Below are 20,085 nucleotides of genomic sequence, written 5' to 3'. Positions count from 1 at the left end.
ACTTTTATGGTTATAGCAGGAATCTTGTTGCTTAGTCGTAAGGAGGGATTCCTGCCCTCCTCATTTTTCTGGTGCACAGGAAGACATAAACCAGCAATGTCTGATATGACACAGACCCTAGACCTCTTTTTGAGGTGAAGTGTTTTGAAGGCATTATCCTCACTGAATTAGTTGATCTGCATGTCTTTTGAGGCTCCTTTGCTGCTGTTTTGTCATACAGAGCAGTTCACTGTGCATTTGTAACGTGAGGCTGTTACTCTTTAAGTGGCCCCAAGATCAGTGAAGGCCACATTTGTGTTACCTGCAGAGAGCAAGTGGCAACACCTTGCTAAATTATTTGCTACCCATATGGACAAGGCGTTATCAACATTTTAAATATAGCAAAAGCACAAATAAATGAAAGATTTGACACAGAGTAAATGGAATAATCCCAAGGCTTGGAAGGTAGCTAGTCTGTGAGAATGGAAAGGAGTCAAAGAACAAAGAGTGAAGAAGAGCACTGGACCAGGACAGAGGTAGGTCTGGAAGGCCACCTGTATGGAAGTAATAGCGCTCCAAGCAGTTGGCAGACAAACCCAGGAGAAATTACTTGCCTGGGATGGAAATCAGGTTCCCTCGGGAGCAAAGCACACTGAAAGTTCTTCCTACAGTGCAGGATTTTCATGATATATGTGTGTGGGACCTATGTGTTTCTATCTATCTTCACACCGTATTAATCCAAGGACAAGATATAATATGAATGTGTTCACTAATTGATTCCTGTCCATTTTATGCGTTCCTAATGCAAGAGTATATCAGGAAATAAAACATTAAGTGATCAAAATAGGGCAAATATTTCTCCCAACCCTAAAGTTAATTGTGGAGATAAGCTGGTTAATTTTTTTGCCATGCTTAAAAAAATTTCAGCAATAGTGATGTTTACTGAATTTTTTTTTCCAAATGGCACTGCTTGCAATGAAATGCAACTGATGTAAAATTTAAAATCATGATCCTTTGTGTGTTGCATTTGAATCACTATGTGGTTTGTATATGGTCTTATAATTACATTCCTTTGCTTTGTTTGTAATTTTTAATTTCTTATACTTCAAGAAGGAGGGAAGGAATCTTATTAACCATTGCCTATGTTCAATCTTTCATTTATTTCTCAGCTGCATGTCTCTTAAAATGGGGATTTCTTCTATTTTAGAATATATACTACAAGGAATTAGCATTGTTCCTAGAAGTGTGATGAGAATTTAAAGTAGAATTAGAAAGAAAATGTCCTTGCCACAAAAAAAGTAACAGAAGTGAGGAATGTATTTGGTGTCAATGTAAGTTTCTAAATTGTACTTTTGTTCTATGAAGGTGGATGTTAAAATGTCTTGGTCTGTATGTTTTCTGTTCAGCCAGCAATACAGGAATGCACAGGAGGCAGATCACTGACCTTTTAGACCAAAGCATTCAGGTGCATTCCCAGTGTTTTGTCATCACCTCTGACAATCGTTACATCTTGGTCTGTGGCTTCTGGGACAAGAGTTTCCGTGTTTACTCCACTGACTCAGGTAATGTATTTTTAAAATAGGGAAACAGACTAAAAGATTTTTTTCTGTTCATCATCAGCCTACTGTTTCAAATAAAGGAGGAAGGGTGGAGTGTGTATTTATTCCCCTAGTAATAATGCTTGTCTAATCTTTCCTTCCCTACTGCTGCCACGTATGGTGTGCTATCATTTTTGGGGAATGATAGCACATGTGAGAGATGCTCTGGTTTAGAATGAGCTTTACACTTCAAGGTTACAGGGCAGGGATGCCTGCTTTTGCACTGTAGTTTTCACAGGTGAGAGTTTGTATGAAGCCTAGCATATCAGGAGAGTTAATTATTCCTGAAGTATTTACATGAATTTAGCTCTGGTTGGTTTTCAGCACCAGAAAACTGGGATTTTTTAGGAAATACAGGCAAGTACCATAGAATAAGAAGAGAAATTTTGAAATCTAGTGAAAGAATACTATGAAAGCCTTTGAAAGCCATGCCATACTAGAATTGATTTGGAGCCACTGAATTCTTTTATATAGCATAAACTGATCGATATAATGGGCAGCAGTTAAATTAGTCTGTCAGCTGGAGTGTGTCCAAAGCATTGAAGTCATGCATGTGTCGTGCTAAATAGAATCTTTCCATGTAAGAGTTACAGGAATTTAAAAGCCTTGGAACCCCAGGAAAAACTAGGTATGGTTTTTTATCCTTTCATTATCTTACAATGGAAATAGCGACCTCACTGCAAGGTACTTCTTTGGGATTAATGACCCTGTGTGGTTAATGTGTGTGTGCCATCAAGCTTTCCAGTTGGTTATTAATCCCTAGGGAATATCCTGCATGTTTGTCATGGTTTCTTAAATATATTAGTTAACAGTGTTTTTCACACTTGGCAAACCAAAATGTGTGACAAAATAGACTGGTCTTGAATGAAAATCTTTTAAGACTTTAGATCTCATGGCATAGTTCAGTATTTCTGTCATTTTTACCATTTTAAATCCTTACGTATAAAGGAGAAGTTTCATTTATGTAATATCGACTGCCCACAATTCATTATACAGACATCTTGTTAGACCCTTCTTAGGTTAATTTTCTCATTGATGAAAATAAATTTACATAGAACTGTGAATTTAAAGTGGATCTTCAGAAAGGATAGCTAGCAGTAATAAATATTCAGTGTATATGGTAGATTTATATGAATTGAGAAATAATTCTATTTTATCAAAGGATGTACTTTACTTTACATATATGGAAGGAACTTGTATGGTTTTGGTAGCCTTGCCCTGTATCAACCTGAACTACAAATAACTCTTTAAATTATTTCCTCTGTGTATGGCAGATTCACCAGGCACCTTGTTACTACCATAACTAATCAGGGTATAAACCAAAATACCATTGTCAGAAAAGTTTCAGATTTATTTCTTCTATTTGTCAATATAGCAACTCTTGCTTAAATGAAGTGAATTCAGATGTAGTTTACTTTGCTTCAAATTGAAATGAGAATAAAGTAGGGAAATATTTTGGAATAAACAGAACATCAAGGGGAAAAGATGATGTGATCAGTAATGCATGAAGGCAAGTGATCACAAGTGTTGAATTCAATTACACTTTAGCACTTGCACAAAAAAAAGGAATAATTTTCCTATCAGATCTTTGGTTGGTTTGTTTGTTTGTTTTTAATAGGAAATACTTTCAGCTTAAATCTTGGGTTATCAGCAGAGCCAATATAGCAGGAGCACAATAAAACCTTCCTTCAGCAGTGGGAATGACTTCTAGACAGTGTTTTAGCTTCAGTACTGCAGACTTGAGTCTTATTTTTCTTTTAATTATTTGTAGCACAGCTGTCAAGTAAAACATTAACTAGAAAATTTGTTCTGTCAAAAGGGATATCTGAGTGCAAATGAAAAAGTTTGAAATCACTGTGTAGAGGACAACTCATGTTAAAGGAAACAGGAAAGTTTGAGGAACTTATGAAATGAGTAATTTTTTTTAGCAATATAAAATAGCAAAGTCTTATTTTTCATTTTGATGAAATTCATTGGATCTTAGGCTGTATAAAACAAAATAAAAATAACCAGGCAGAAATAACCTTGTAAAATGCTTGTTTTCTAGAACAGAACCTATAAAATTATAAATAATTGAAAAGGAGATCTCTATAATTCAGTGATGTTTATAGCATAAACTTGTGTTCTAGAAGTTTAAATTATCCCAGGTAATGTCAATACAACTGGAAAATATATCACATAATTATTTGGTCCCTGAGTTACTCAGCCTTGCACTACAGGGTGGGTATGCACAGTAAGAGTGCAGCCAGGAGTTTGGCCTGTCCACTCAGAAATGGCTCATGTGGTAGCTCTTCATCTCACAATTGCCCTTGGAAGGTTAGAGCAGGCTTATTAGTTTTTTCAGTATTTGATTTTGAATCTGTTGTGCAGGTTTCCTTTAAATTGCATCTTGTTATTTTATTTTTTTCTTCATGTAGTAAAGTACATGTACTAAAGTACGTGAAGTACTTTTTTTGTAGAAATTCATATATATGTCATGGGTTTTTTCTGTTTTTTTTTCACTTTAATGAAATTACCTTTTTGATCTTGTTGTAAATTGAGCTGTAAAGTGTATTTTTGTTCTTTCCTGAGAACCACTCCCTTACGTCTTTTATTGCCATCAATTGTTATTTAGTGTCTGGATAAAAACGCAGTGCTTTTGTACTGTTTAAAAAGAGGCTGTGAAGTGTTCCCTATTACCCATATTTAGGGATAGTTTTTAGTTCATGCAACAAATTATTTTATAAAAATGTGCTTAAGTCCCAACACTGATCAGTGTTACTTATTATTTTTAAATGCTTTTCAGAATATTTAATTTAATTTTTTTAAATTTATATTTAGAAATGCAGTAGTCTGTATTTCCTGTTTCTTTTTTGGCCTGTCTTGTCAATCCTTCCAAAGCCCTTCTGTTCCTTCTTGTTCTTTAGTCAGCCCAAAGAACAAATGGTCATTTGGGTTGAGAAAGCCAGAGTCACACGTTGGAGGCATCACACTTCACAAAAGTGTGATTGGGTGCAGGATTTGTCCTGGCCCCAGCTACTTGAAGGGGCTGAGTAGGTGCATGAGAAAAGTGTGTGTGTGTTCTTATCCTGCTTCTTCAAGAACTGCAATTGCTGGGCTTCAGCAAATCCAGTCAGACTTTTGAATAAAGTATAATATTGAGCAACTGAAAGTATTTTTTTGTATGGATTGTAAGGACTGCTGCACTTTTAATTAAGTTCCCACCAAATAAATAAAGAGAAAATAGTACTCCCCAGTACAGTTCTATTTTGAGCTTTTTTATTTTTTGGACAAAGAAAATATTTCTAAAATACTTTATAACGTATTTAATTTGTCTTAGAATAAGAGGGTAGTTTTTAAAGAATCAATTTGCTGTGTTCCAGGTAAACTGATGCAAGTAGTGTTTGGCCACTGGGATGTTGTGACCTGTCTGGCTCGTTCAGAGTCCTACATTGGAGGGAATTGTTACATCCTCTCAGGATCCCGGGATGCAACCTTGCTGCTCTGGTACTGGAATGGCAAAACCAACATCATCGGTGATAACCCAAGAGGTAAGAAAAAACAACAAAAAAATGGTTTATAGGGAAGTTGTCTCAAAATGCCTTGAGCAAACACTTTACAGAGCAGAATTGTAGGTAGGGTGCTATGTGCCCAATCCTCACAATCACATAGGAGGCATTCTGATTGGTTGCAGTGCAAGAATATAACCAAACGAATAAGGCAGAATTTTTATTCAGTGTTAATCCTTCCCCACTCAAACTCACCTTGCACTTGCCAATTTATTCTCTTCCATCTTGCACCATTTCCCAGGAATTCCTGAATCCTGTCTTTTGTTCATGACAGTGTTCTCTTTTAACTCTATGAAAAACACTGAACCACTATGACTGTTCAACTCTATATTATAAAGCAGGAAAGGTAGAAAGTGATCTTTACTGGTTTATGCCAGTCTCACTCCACACACACACACACAAAAATAATTTCTGATCCCCAAAGCAAAGAAAAAGGGAGATATACAGTGGGAAAAAAGACTGGAGTAAGCCATTTTACAGGAGTGAGGAGCTTTCAAGACCTCTTGTGAGAGCTTATATATATAAATTTAGGGGCACTTCATAGCCAAACAGAAGTCCTGCTCAGCAAAAAATAAAATGCCCTGAAGGGAAGGGGTAAGAAAAGGTTATTCTATCATATGAAGAGTATTTCTTAGGTATTCTTCCATTCATTTCAGGTCTTCTCTGACCCTGTTTAAATACTGGTATAAACTGCTCTGAAGAGGGCAAAATGGACATCTGGAAAGCAAGAAATGGTATTAGATCTGTCATCTATTGCAGTTGTAGTTGGCACACAGTTTTATATAATCAAAACAATACCTGACATCTTCCAAATCAATCAGTTTGGTAAAGCTGTGTGTTCCATATTCAGTCTGTTACTCATCTGGAGTTACTTGAATTTGAAACACAGAGGTGGCTTGACTGAAAATTGCATCCTGTGAGTGACTTTGAAGAAGGACAACTAATTATTATCAGAACGAATATTTGAATTTAACTTGCAAATTATTTGATGTTGATTGTGAAAGCTATTCAAAAGTTGAAGGAGATTCACCTCAGTTCACACAGTTGCAGAATCTTGAGGCAGAGGATGTGTGAAAGCTATCCCTATTGTCCTTCCAAGCAGCCCTGTTCAAGAGATGGGAGATTTTCTGAGAAGTGGCTAGCAGAGTTTGATGAGCATCTTTAAATAAATACGGCTTTGCTTGAGAGGGAGTGAATACTTCATACATATTTTGCAGTCTATCAATTTAAAGAAAATGCAAACTGTGTGTTATTTTTGCAGACCTTGAAAACTTAGAAACTCCAAAGAGTTTCTAGATTCCTAAGTTACCTTGAGAAGTTGTACTTGTCTCACACTTGCCAGGCTTGCCTGCTGTGTGAACGAGACCTTGAGGCTATAGGCTCCTTGATCACCCTAACAGATCATTTGCTGAGGTTCTGTACCTACCATTTGAATATCAAATATGTACATTTTGTTGCAATCCATTGACTGTCTTCTCTAATGCAGATTTCTAAGGTATTAGAATTTTGCACTTTTCAGAGGCAACGCCAGGCAATTCTAGCTGCTCTTTAAAATCACACCGTAGCTACCTGGTAAATCTCTGTGCTTGTACTTCTATTAGACTTGGACTTCCAGGGACTTGCAATGGCTCCTGTGTTTACCAACTGCCTTTATGTGAGGTTTTTTGTGATACAGCATGCCTGGAAACCTCTGCTATCGATTGGGATCTTGTGTCACTATACGTAGTCCTAGACATGGGTATAGACAGTTCCTGCTTCAAAGAGATGGTAATCTGGGGTGTTTAATTTTTCCCAGAAATAGCTGTCTGTAGGCTTCTCTGTTCAGTGAAATTTTTTTTTTTTTTGAAAAGACAAATGAAAGGAGCTGTTTCTGCTTAGTTCTGATCGTGTCAGAAATGGAAAGCACCCGCAGATTTGTTGGGTTCTGAGCCCTGTTACTGCAGCTGTAACTTCCATCCATTTGCAGCATGTTGATATTTAACTGGTTTAATATCTTTCTGTATTTGAAGCTAATGATTCTTTTACTTCAAAATATAGTTTATTCATGCTTTCAATGAACACTATTCACTGAAATTTTGCATACTCTCAAAGTTGATATTTCTTCTCCATTTTTCCTCTATTTAATTATTTCTAATGTCCATCTTAAGATGACTTCACATCAGTGTGCATCTAATGGTATTTAACCAAATCATGTTGCCAGAGTAATTTCAAGAAAAAGTGATTTAAACCAGGGAGTGTTTCTTTCCTCTTCTCATAGTACCTATTGCTTTAATGTACATCAGCCAGCAGGCTGATATGATCCATCTACTCTAAATAATATCCCATTAGGCACCCATTATTCCACCAGTTACATTTTATTTAGGTTTACTTGTCTGATTTCTTTACTTTCAGGGAACTGAGCTCTGGTTCCTTGGCTCTGTATATTCATGTTTTAGACTGATACTTAAGTTGGCAAGCCAGGTGGGCTATGGCACACATGATAAGTAAGTGGCTTGATATTCTTTAGCAAGGACAATTCTCGAGCTAACTTGACTTTGAAAAAGTCAAGTTTGAAAATATTTTTGAAAAAGATTTCTGGTTTTGGTTTAACAAAAGAAAAAGGTTAACAAAATACTAATTATTTATGTAATTTAGCTTTTAACTTTGAGGCTGACTTTTAAAAGAAATTACAGCTATGGAGTCTCACTATCTTATTTATTTTCTCTCCAATACCTCTCAAATGCACTGATGAATGTAAACCAAATCTGACAAATTGAGGTCTCAGAGATATGAAATTTCTATACATGGGACACATCTGCTGGAAACTATTTCATTCTTCACAAAACAGCTTGATTACATTTAGGTTAAATCATTTTTTTCATTCTCAAATTAAAACCTGAAATGCAAAAAATATTTCATTATGCTCTTTGATCAAATGTAAAGTTTTCCTCTTTCCAAATTAATTGGTTTTGAAAACGTAAACGTATGGCACTACTTCACTTTGGAGCACAGGCCTTTTTCTGATGCAAAAATGTTTCTGGGGACAATTTCTGACCAAGCCTTGGAATAATTCAGAGCAGGGCTGAGGACCAGAAGCAGTTGTATCCTTTGGAATAGCCTTGAGCTGTTTTGCTTTCACATTAACTAGCATAATTTACTGTGGAGATGTAAAGTCACTTTGCATAGTGCAAAAAGGGGTTGCCCTTTCCTCTCCTTGGCGTGTGGCTGCCTTGGGGGAGGTAGGAGGGAGAGGATATGGCCTTCCCCTCGGTACTCCTTGGAGCCCATGTGTGATCTGTGGCACACTAAGTTGGCTCCTGCATATTTAGAGGCTCCGAGGCACCACTTGGGGATGTGATATTATGCACAAGGACTTGTGTGCTAGAATGTGTGTAGATTCCTGGGAGAGGGCTGTGGAAAGATGCTGTGTTTTGCCCTTGGCCAGCCTAAGGAGGTGGAGGGGAGGGAAGAAGTGGGGGGTGGGAGGAGGGATTGTGTGATGGCTGGAGAAAAGAGATGAGAGAATTCATTTGCATACAAATGGTGAGCATCACTTTCAGATCCCACTTTCTCTTTGAAGCTCAAGTGGCAACTCCTGATGTTTGGACATTTCCTAGGTTGGGGGATTGAATTTTCCTTTGTAATCACAGAACCATAGGAAACAGGGCGGGCAGGAGCTTTGGTCACCTGATCTGTTCTCTTTTCCAGATGAAGGCTTAACTATGCCAAAATCAATCTCCACTGATTTGTCCAATCTTCCCTTAGAAACTACAGCAAATACATTCTGGGGCCTTAGAAGCCCTGTCCTCAGCAGTCTTTTCCCAGTGTTCAGCCTAGTATCCAGTTCTTTTTGCAGCAGTTGCATTCTATCATCTTTTATCTATTTTTCCTTTGTGTAGAGAACAATTATTTCCTTCTTGCAGCTACTTCCAGTTATTTGGATTGCCATGACCTACAATTCTTTGCCTCCAACTTGAATAACTCAATTCTTTGTTTTTTGCCATAAGTCATGTTTTTCCAGACCTCTACTTTTTTTTGTGTGTTCCTCTCTTCAGTTGACTGTCTTCCTCAAAGTAGACCCAGGAATGCAGCTGAAGCCTTTCCAGTAATAAGTGGAAAACAACCTGTTTTACAGACCAGGACTTTTCACATCCCCAGGGAATATCTGTTTCTTTCAAAACACCATGACATTGTCAGTTCTTTTATGGGCATGAGCTAGTATGAATTTCAGTGCTTTCTGAAGAATCTATTCACTTGTGTCTCCTTCTCTTTGTAATTTAGCTGTAGAATCTCATTTTTAAACTTTCTGAAGTGTATTCTTTTTCAGACTGTGTCTCCAATTTGTCAAGCTTACTTTGAATTCTCATCCTGTCCTGCAGCAGCCTTGCAGCAACTCGTATCTGCAAATATACTTTGCAGTCTTATTCTATTAAATTGGTCATTAAAGCAAATGTTAGCTAGTACACAGTTCAGGAATGCCCATCAATACGTTTACCATTTTGACAATGAATAGCTTTCAGAATATAGCTTTCCAATGTATAATAGTATCTTCTGAATGTGTGCTTCCCTGTTTTCCTTAAGAAATTGCTGACATGGAACAGCACTGGAGTTCTTACTGAAGTAAAAATATGTGATGTCTCCCTGAACACGTCCTGTTACTTTGCCATTGCAAGGAAAAAACAGCTTTGACATGATTTGTTTAGAACAAATCCAAATCAGCTGTTATACATCTCCTTGTTTTCTTGTAGGAAATTGTGTGTGTATATATAAAAATGTAAATGTTCTGCCAGTGTTTTTTCTCTTTGTTAGGATTAAGCAGACTACTCTCTAGTTTTTCTTTTTCCTGCTTCTTAAACAAAACAATACTTTTTTTAGTCTTGCAGAACCCCACCCAATATCCCTGAAACAATTGTTATAACTCTGGGATTATTCATTGTCACAGTATTCTCATCTCACTATTATCAGGCCAATTGAGTACCAAACACTTACCTCATTCTCTAGTTGGGACAACAGTTTTTTTTTTCACTGCTGGTTTTACTTGGGTTTGCTGTCTGACTGCAGCCGACCTTTTCTTGAAGTACTTTGTGCGGCATCATCTACTGGTATTGCCTGCCCTAATAACAAACCAACTTCTTAGAAAACTTGGCATATTTTCATGGTTTTAGAATGTTATTTTTGATGTCCGTGTTAGTTACATCTCATCTATGTGTGGCTCTCTGGGGTTTGTCTCTTTGCTCATACCGTGTTGCTTACACTGTTTCAGAAATAACCTCATTTATTTTGATCTTTCTGCCTGACTTTCCTGTGTCAAAGTCACTGGAGAACTCTGAGTTGTGCCAGCTGGGATCTTGCCTGTCTTATCCCTGTACTGCATTCACTTCTTATCTTTTCCTTTGTTTTCTGTGGGCTTAACTGCCCATGAGATCGTACATAAGGATATTCTGTACTTATTGAAACCTGTTTTCCCAAAATACTTCCGGAATTATCTTGTCCTTGATCTCCTCCTTATAAAGTGTATTGAACATTCTCATATCTTTGCCACTTCCCTGTAAATTCCTTTCAGCAAGGTGGTTTTTTTATTTGTTTTTCTGTATTGGTTATAATAATATCTAGGAGGCCATCTCTAGCTGTTATATATTAAAAATTGTCATCAAATCTTTTTCTACACACATACTTCTGATTTTCCTATACCAACACATGATTTTGTAGTTGGAATATCCTGTTTTCTCCAGTTTTCTTTAATAATCCTTCACCTACATGGACAAGGTAGAGGCCAGTCATGAATGTCAGTGGGTGCAAATCTGTGTCTTCAAGGTTTTGGGTTTTTCAGTGTAGCTATTTTGTTTGGGTTTACTTTCTTGAAGGGGAGGTTTATGGTGGTGAATTTGTCTTAGTATTGTTTATGCTTCTAAAATGGTTTGTACTTAAAAATTGGTAGGCATTTCTATAGCCCAATTAAAGTGTTTTTCTGATATTTTTGACTTTATTAATGGAATATGAAAATATGGTTCCGTTGCTTTCAAGTATCTAGGAATGTGTTCACAATTAGGTTTTAGTTTTCATATTTTGAAAAAACCACAATATTTTTAATTAGAAATTTTATTTGCTAAAGAAATTAAGGCTCGACGGATAAAAATCTTCAGTGCTATGAAATGTACAGTCCGTGTGTAACAGTATCACTACTGCTAATAGTAATGGGCTCTCTTCTGAGTTATTGCATTGATCTTCCACACATATGTGAATAAAACAAATTATATTACCTCTTTTATGTTAGCCCATAAAACTAGAAAATGTTACTCTCTGTATGTATCACATTTGCATCACGAGGACTATGGGGGTGCTTTCATTGCATAGCTTCATATTTTTTAGAGGGTACTATATTCAGGTATTCTGAAGGGTGGGAAATAAATGGGTTTAGTGATGGAGCTGCTTAGCAGGACTCATGTGAATGTAAGTGCCTGATTTCATATTTAAAAGTACAATTACTTCATTTAACTAAGATTTAATTGGGAAGATTCACTGAACAGTTTTGCTATTGAAAATGTGTAGAATGTCTCCCTTAGATGCAAATTTTTTAAATGGATAATTTTTTCAATTTATAAAATACAGAATCTTCCAAAGGATTCAAAATTGATCACATTGCTTGTCTTGCTGAAAAACAGTCTTGTTCCTATCCAAGCTAATTTTAAAAGAAACTGCATTTTTGTTTGGTTTTTATTTAGCTAGAATTCCTAAATAAATATTTGAATACCTGCAAGACTTTTATCAATCTACATTATTATTATTAAATATATATAATATATATAAAATATATAATGTATAATAAATATATAATAATATATAAAAATATATTTAAAATATGTATAATATATAATATTAAATACATAAAATTATATATAATATAATAATTAATATATAATATATTAAATATATAATATATCATATTACATATAGTATATTAATTATATATATATTATTAAATATATATAGTATATATATAATAGTGTATGTATGATAAAATAATTATAAAACATTATTAACATTAAAGCTATGATCTTGAAACTAAAGAAATCATTATTTTTAATTGTATTGGTAATTATATTATAAGTTGAAATATCTGTATTTCATCAACTGCTGCAGACATTTTTCAGTTGGAAAATTAAAACTTTTTTTTATGAGTGCTTCATAATTAATTATTAAAGTGGACAATGCAAGCAATTGAAATTTTGAAATTATACCTGAGGAGCATCTTTGTGTTGGTTGATGAAAGAATAATGTTGTGGGTTATAATTTCTTTGGACTCAGACACTGTAATCCTGTAAAGTTGAATTCTGTGAGGATTTGCATAGATGCTTCTCTCCGCATGCAGTGAACATTCACACTGATTTCAAGCAGGTCCTGTGTCTGCTGTTAACTCAGTAGCCAAAGAACTCGTCTTTGCCTTCTTCCCTCTTCCTCATCTTGAATTAACCTATGTCTTGGTTGCTAGCTCTGCATGATCTGGACTTCTATTTTCAAAATTTGTTCCAAAACCAATGGTAGTAGAGAAGATGAGGGTCCACATTTCCATAGGTTGTTTGTAGTATAAATATTAATTTAGAATTCTAATCATTATTTTTAAAAAATTGAAAGTAATTTCCTTAATAGCAGCTTCTCTTAAAAAAATGAATTGGGAAGTAGCTGTAAAAAGCTTACCTGTTAGTGTTTCCTTTTTCATTTATCGTGCTAAGTAGCAGGAGTATTAAAATGTCCATAAATTGTTAATCAGGCTAGTTAATAATGGAAATTCCCCTATTAACTGTTACTTTCTGTCTACCAGAATAGCTAAAAATTTTCAGAGACTCAAAATACTAAAATATGTTTGAAATTTCTGCAGCTATAAATGCGATACTGAAGTCAGCCTGGTAGGAAAATAGTGTTGCTCCAGCATCGAGTTTTAGGACAGTCTGCACATGTTCCTTTAGGTGCTCAATAGCACTTTTATTTTTTCACCCATGCACACATTTTATACATTATTGTGTGACCCTTTCTTAAAAAAAAATAGCCAGTAAATAATTCAGTGTTAGCATAACATTGTTTTACTACAGATGTAACAAATATTCTTTGTTTCTCAAAAATGGCAGGACAGGACAATGTTGTGTGTAAAGCTAGAGTCCTTGAGCACCATCTGCTGGCATTCAGTTGAAGCTGATCTCAGGAATGGATTCTAAGCACCATATAGTAAAAAATTAAAAATACCTATTCACATTTTGAAGGCAAAAAAAATTCATTGGTAGTATAATTTCTTAGCCTTTTTGTTGAGATTATAATGAGAAAATACAATGTGAATTTAAGTTCAACATACGAACTGAAACAGAAATAGGTCCAGGAGTATTTTGTTAAGTGGGACCATAAAAAGAAATTGATTACATTTTTCTTTTTATTTTAAAGGGCTTTAAGAAGCACAGTGTTACATTTTTCTGTGTGTGTTACAAGTACAATTCAGTACAAAGTATATCATAGAGAAGATAGATGAAGCTTGGAAAAAGTATCCGTAGCATGTTTTTGAAAGGTATAGCAACGACTAAATATTCTTTTACCTAACATTTATTGCATTAGTCAATGTTAGCCTTGAAAGCCTCATGAAAGCTTAATGGACAGAACCCCTGATGCTGTAAATGGTCCCACAGTTCCCTGTAGCTTCACAAGTAACAAGGACTGGTGCAATCTGCATGAATCTAGAACAGAGCCTTAAATTCTGCAGCCACAAAAGGTCACTGTCCTTTCTTCTTTCAGCTGTAACACATTGATACCTCAAAGAGTTTGAGGCCTCATTGAACCTCATTGTATGGAGGCCTCCAGGTACTCTGTAAATCACATAGAAATGATGGTTCTACCTTCCACATATTTAACTGGAAAAGAGATGAGGAATAACAGGTGGATAAATTCTGGTATATCTGGAAATCTGCAATGCTGACACACAAGCCAGATAATTTTGTATTTATATAATAATAAAAGTTGTGTCACAGATACCTATGGGGACAAGGTCTTCATTGAGAAGAGTTTCAACAGACAGTTTGGAAAGCAGTTAAAAAGCCATAGTGGCTTGGTACTGATAAGCATGTAAATTTGTGTGCCATAAAGATTTGTTTTGGCTAAAAGTATATCCTACAGTATTAGGTGTAACATTTCTATCATCCTTGTTTTCAGTTAGCTAAGAGCTTGTGTGTCAGAACTTGTCAATCAGTAATTCAAAGAAGCATTGTAGAGCAGGTTTTGAGGCAACCAAGGATGTGTGTATTTTGAGACTGGAAACACAGAAGGAGTTTGGATGCTGCTCTTTTGTCAGTATCCAGCTTCAGGTGTTATTAAAATGGGATGCATGGAATTTCCAGCAGGATAAAGATGTTTAGTACTGCTTGATGCAACACAGACCTTTGAGTTCCAGGAAGAACAATGCTCTATTTATGACTTGTAACTAATAGTTGATGTGGTGAAAGGAATTACATTCTGATGGTAAATGAATACAACCTTAATGTGCACCATATACAGAGTTGTGGGATGATGTACTAATGCATCACATTTATTTACCTTGGTTGGTTGCTGAGAAAAATCACCATTCAGTTTAAAGTCTATACCATGTAAGACAGAACAGAGTAGTGCAGAAGATATAATTTATAGTCTAGAATTAGATCACAGCATAAATGTTATAAAAAACTATTTGATCAATACAAGAATCCTGACTTTGGTGAGAAATTATTTTAAAGTGTTTCTGGATCAAAATTCTAGTAGTAGCACTAGTACCATGGGGATACTGGAGTTATGGCCTGCTTCATTGAAAAAGTATGTGGTTTAAAGAGTTACTTGTAAAAAGACAGCTAACTTATGTATTCTCTGAACTTGGTGTATGCCACCAGCACTCCCAGTTACATTGGTAAGTAAAGGTGGTAAACATCTCTGTAGTACAATATCCTGCTGGTGGTAGTATTGGTTTGAAATTACCTTTATAAAAGTAATCTAATAGCTCAAGCGCAGACTTTAGAATAAATTATTTTGATGTATTTTAATAGGGGGAAATAAAAAGAACATAAAAATGTGCCAAACTAAGTGAAAGTATCGTGGGAAACCTCTCATCTCTGATTATATTTTGCCCAGTTTATGAAATACTGTATAGGTTTTAACTAGATGTAGTTATCTTGGTTTATCTTGAAACAATTTCTCAGTAGCTGCTGTTTCTGACAGAAGTAGTTGTTTGCTTGGGTTTTTTTCCTGTTTAGGTTTATTGTGTTTTTTTCTTGAACTCACTAGGTAATGGTACTATAAACCAAAAGACAGAAATATGAAGAAAATAATTTTTTTTTTAGTATAAACAAAAAAAGTCCCTTCATAAGTCTATTTTAGAACATTATTAGATAAAAATGACAGTGTTCTAAAACTTCAAAGCTGCCACTTAAGTAACAGTTTATGAAGTCAGGATGGTGCAAATATTAAAATTTCAGTGTACTCTGACCCCAAGTATTCACCTGCAGATACTTTCCGGGGCTTCAAAAAGGCCTGGGTTCATTGGGAGGGATCCTGCTGAATGACTTCCAGGACTTGCAGCAGATCAATCCCCACTTATGGAGAACCTGTTCCAGAAAGTTTTGTGTTGCACATGGTGTAGGAATTAAGAGGCTGGGGATTATTGACTTTTGAAGTCTGAATTGTAATACCCAGTTTATGAAGGCCTGTTAGATCTTCTTTCTTATTCTGTTTGTTTTGGAAGCATAGTTTTTGTGACACAGCATGTATGAAAAATCTCTCATTAATACTGATTAAATGTTGGTCACTTGTTGCACTGAGTGACACTGAGCTAAGTATAGTAAGCCCTCCTGGGTTATATTTACTGAAGCAAATCCTACAAGATAAATCTAATGTATTTTTTCCTTACTGAACAAAATATAGCATCTCCTGTGCTTTGCATGATTAGATTTGCTTCAGGATAGAATGATACATTGTTCAAAGATGTTGTTCCCTTTTCAGAAACTACAGGGTTGAAGTGTTTTTTTTTATAAAACCAAAAGTTGCATCTTGGCATAAGGTTGTACTTTTTGTGGTAAAATAAGTCTTAACAGATGGGAAGTAGTTTGAAGGAATTAAGAGGAAATGCTGATGGAGTGTCACATGAAGACACATAGACAACAATGAAGTTTCTATATAATATGAAAATATTATATTGTTATATAAAAATTCTTATTTACAAAGAAAAGATCATTCAAACTGAAACTTTAGGAATATTTCAACGATTTTGTGTGGTATCACTTGAGTAAGATCTCTCATCCATCAGGTAATTTTCTGTGCCAGTGAAATGGGGTTCTAATCATTTGGCCAATTATGTGATCTATAAATAATGTTAATGCACAGACTTTATATAATATTTGACAGTTATCACTTCAATGCAATTAAAGTCTGAAACCTGCTATATAACCAACATAGGACTTTAGCAGCAAATTAGTTTTCTTTATTTACCTATATTTTGCTGAGAGCATTTTTGTCCAGACATCCTATATTCTGTACATACCTCTGTACTTCCCATGTTTATTTCAAACCTTTTATTGTTTTCTTTATTTTTTAAATCATAAAAAGCAACTCCCAAATTGGGAAAATTTAAAAAATTATTTTGGAAGGTCTTTCTTACACATATAGTTTGGTTTGGTTGATGTATCATTCTAAGAAGGCACTCAATCACTTTTGCAAGAAATAGGTAAAAAGACAGATTAACTGGTGCTTCATTTGATTTGGATTTTGTATTGGCATAAAATTGCATAATTAATTTGCCATTTAAAAGTGCTCCACAACCTCTGAATTTAGAGAATAATTTAGAAATGGCTGTGACATAATAATTAACTGTCTTCTCAGTATAAAACATAAAAAGGAGCACAGTCAAGTATTTTATATTTTAATGTGTTGCATAATATTATCTCACCCATACATAGTAGGAAGAGTATCTTGTATTTAATAGTGCAGATTTTTAGCTTATCTCTCTTTTGGTTTCTTTTTAGGAAGGTATTTTTCTTCAAATGAGTTTTTGTGTTTGGCTCAGCTTTTACATCTTAGTGATGAAAATAAAGAAAGCAGCCATTTCAGGAATTTGCTGATGGATTTAAAATGTCATGATCCTGCTTTGTATTGTAACATCACCAAAGCTAAAAAAAAAATAGCAGAGAGAGACCCAGTAATACAAACCAATTTCTTGTTCTCTCCACTAAGGCTTTTCTTCTTCTGGATGTCATTAAACTGGAAGAAAGTTTTGACTTTGCCATAATCCCACTGTTCCTTTTTAAACATAGTCTCCAAAAGCCTAACATTTTTTCACTGATATATCACTACAGGCTGACATGATATCACATGCTCTTCTTTTATCTTCTGAAGCTTGAATTTCATGATTTAAAATGTACTTTAGTAACTTAAGTAAGAGTGATATTTTATGTTATTTTCTATGGGAAAACAGCTTTGCAGAAATTATTTATTGGAATGTAGGTGAGTTCTTTTGAAATAATTTGAATGGTTGCTGCAAAGGTAAAGTATTCTGTCCATTACTGGAAAGTAACTTTATGTGTGCCTCCTGTTACTTAAATAAATCATTGATGGCATTTGTAGCAATGTGAATGTGGCATTAAGAATGTTACAGAATTCAGCTCCAAGCAGCGATCCAGGGATGGGATAGTCTGAGGATATCACTATATCCTACACTGAAAAAGCACATCTGTAAAACTATTGTGTTCTGGTTATTAGTGCTAGGATTTGAACTATCTTTAATTTCATTTGACTTGTTCATCTTCCTTAAGGATCTCCATAAAGATTCTCTGAGTGTTCTTTTCAGCCCTTACTTAGGGTTTGCATCAGTGGTCGTAAACCTGCTTAGCGGACAAAGACTCTCTTCCCTTTGAAGTCACTTCCCTAGCTTTTCAAAAGGGTCTGTGAGTCTGTTCTCCTAAAACAATTTAGAGAAGTTTGAAGTGGTGCCCCTTAAACCAGCAACAAAATAAAATTTTCTCTTTGCATTATTGAAAACCATGACAATCTTTTGAACCAATAACAGTTTAAAAGCTTTTAAAGAAATCTGTTCTGCTCTATGACCAGCTTTTAAGTTGACCCCATTATTTGGGAAATCAGGCTTGGAAACCCCTAAAGACTCGACATTCTTATCAAAGGAGTCAGCCTGACTTTTCACAGGACTCTTCTTTTACAGTATCTATTCAAATCCTGAGTTCTTTAAAGATAATACTTAGTTTTCTTCTTTTTTTTTTTTGTTCATTTGTGTTGGGTGTATTTTTGAGGGATTTTTTTGTTTATTTTGTTTTAGTATAATTTAGTATAATAAATATATTTTAGGAAACAATTTCATGCAATCTATGAAACACTGATCCTTCTGCTTGTAGATTTATACTCTGTTATGTTTGAAGTCAAGTCCAAATTCTGAAAAGACTGTGAGTGTTACTTAGGCAATTTTATTTTTTGTGAACTATGATAAATATATATGCTCAGTTTCTACTTCTTGATTTAACAGTCTTATCTCCTACATTTAATGGATGTAGTTGCTGACAGCCTTATGCAGATAAAACCCAAAATAATGTAGTTGCTGTAAGCAAGAAGTTTACTCTCATGATTTTGTGTATCTGCAAGTCCTAATAATTCATCCAGGCATTGCTTCTCATAAGTGCTTCTAACTCCAGCATCTTACATTCATTACCTCCTGCAATGTTGTGTATTTAAAACTTCTCTGATTTCAAAAGTTGCATTAATGTGAACTGTATAATTAAAATAATTCCTTGCTGATCTATGTGAGTGTGTGTTAATTCAATTTCTGAAAGCAGAAGAAAGCAATAAAACCAGAATTCTAAAATTTTGCTAGTATAGGCAGCTCATTAAAAGAAAACAAACTAACAACACCTTTAAACACACAAAGTTGGCACATTTTAGGGCTTGGTAGTGACAAGGAGAAAGAATTGGGTCAGCAACATTAAATTGTTACTGGATAGTATGATTGTTATAGCTGCTGTTACATTTTCCCCTAAAACTGCAGGTTTGTGGCTTGGCTATATAGAGCTCATTTCTGAATCTTCTGAGGTGCCCAGCCCATGTTTGGTGGGGCAAGGTTCAATAGAGCAATTTGCTCTAAAAGGTTTGTGAGCAAAATTCACAGGATCAGCCACCTGAGAAGTACCTAGAGTACCTAGAGGTCATTAAATCCACCCTTATGCTTCTAATTTGTTGAGAGTTTTTTTTTTTTTTTTTTTCCTTTGCTCCTGAACTGTCTGCCATACTTCCTGGGCTTGGGTCTGTTTTTTCAAACATTATATGAAACAAAAGTGACAGCTTCTAATGACTGTTACTTAAGAGATTAGAACGATTCAGCAAATTGCTCTAAAGCATGTTCACATTGAAAGTGCTGGCAACATACCTGCCTGGGTGTGTACATGCATGCACACACATATATAGTGTCTGTGGCCATATCTAAGAAGAAATAGATTTATATACTTTTCAAGATTTTGTATTGCTGATACAAATTGTAATAGCAATGGCAGAATAAATCAAATTTTGAAAGGTCAAAATTCTTGATTTGAGGTGTTGTCAGAGATTATGACCTTTACTTAAAAACCACTGGAATCTGGCAGCTGCACAGATGTTTTGGGAGATTTTTTGGTTTTAGTAAAAATATTTATGCAAGCCCCGATCTTACACCTCTTTTGCAGAGAAGTCTCTCATGGAGAGTCTGAGAAACTATCCCTTTAAATACAGCTCCATGATCTCTAATAACAAACACTCAGTACCCGTATTGCTGGTGCTGCTCTACATGGACAGATTAATGACATTATGCTGGGTTTATCTTTTTGAATTTACAACCCCAAATGTAATTTGATTGATGCTAACTTAGTAACTAATGGAATCAATTGGTCCCACTATTACTCTGTGTCTTTGTAAAACCATCTCCTCTTTTGCAAGTGAAAAAAGAGGTTGAT

General features: G+C 35.1%; 1 protein-coding gene across 5 annotated transcripts in view; it reads left to right on the top strand.

Moving 5' to 3' along the window:
* Nucleotides 1-20,085, top strand: part of LRBA (LPS responsive beige-like anchor protein) — a 368,498-nt gene that overhangs the window by 334,691 nt on the left and 13,722 nt on the right. For all 5 annotated transcript variants that reach the window (XM_063156757.1, XM_063156759.1, XM_063156760.1 and 2 more), the window contains 2 exons: nt 1,386-1,541; nt 4,940-5,107. In XM_063156757.1, the coding sequence (XP_063012827.1) occupies nt 1,386-1,541; nt 4,940-5,107 (324 nt within the window). The remainder of the gene's footprint in view (nt 1-1,385; nt 1,542-4,939; nt 5,108-20,085) is intronic.

Source organism: Melospiza melodia, chromosome 5 (assembly GCF_035770615.1).
Source record: "Melospiza melodia melodia isolate bMelMel2 chromosome 5, bMelMel2.pri, whole genome shotgun sequence".
NCBI classification, from domain to species: domain Eukaryota; kingdom Metazoa; phylum Chordata; class Aves; order Passeriformes; family Passerellidae; genus Melospiza; species Melospiza melodia.
Note: the sequence above shows the minus strand (reverse complement) of the source record. Positions and strands in the feature narration are given on the sequence as shown.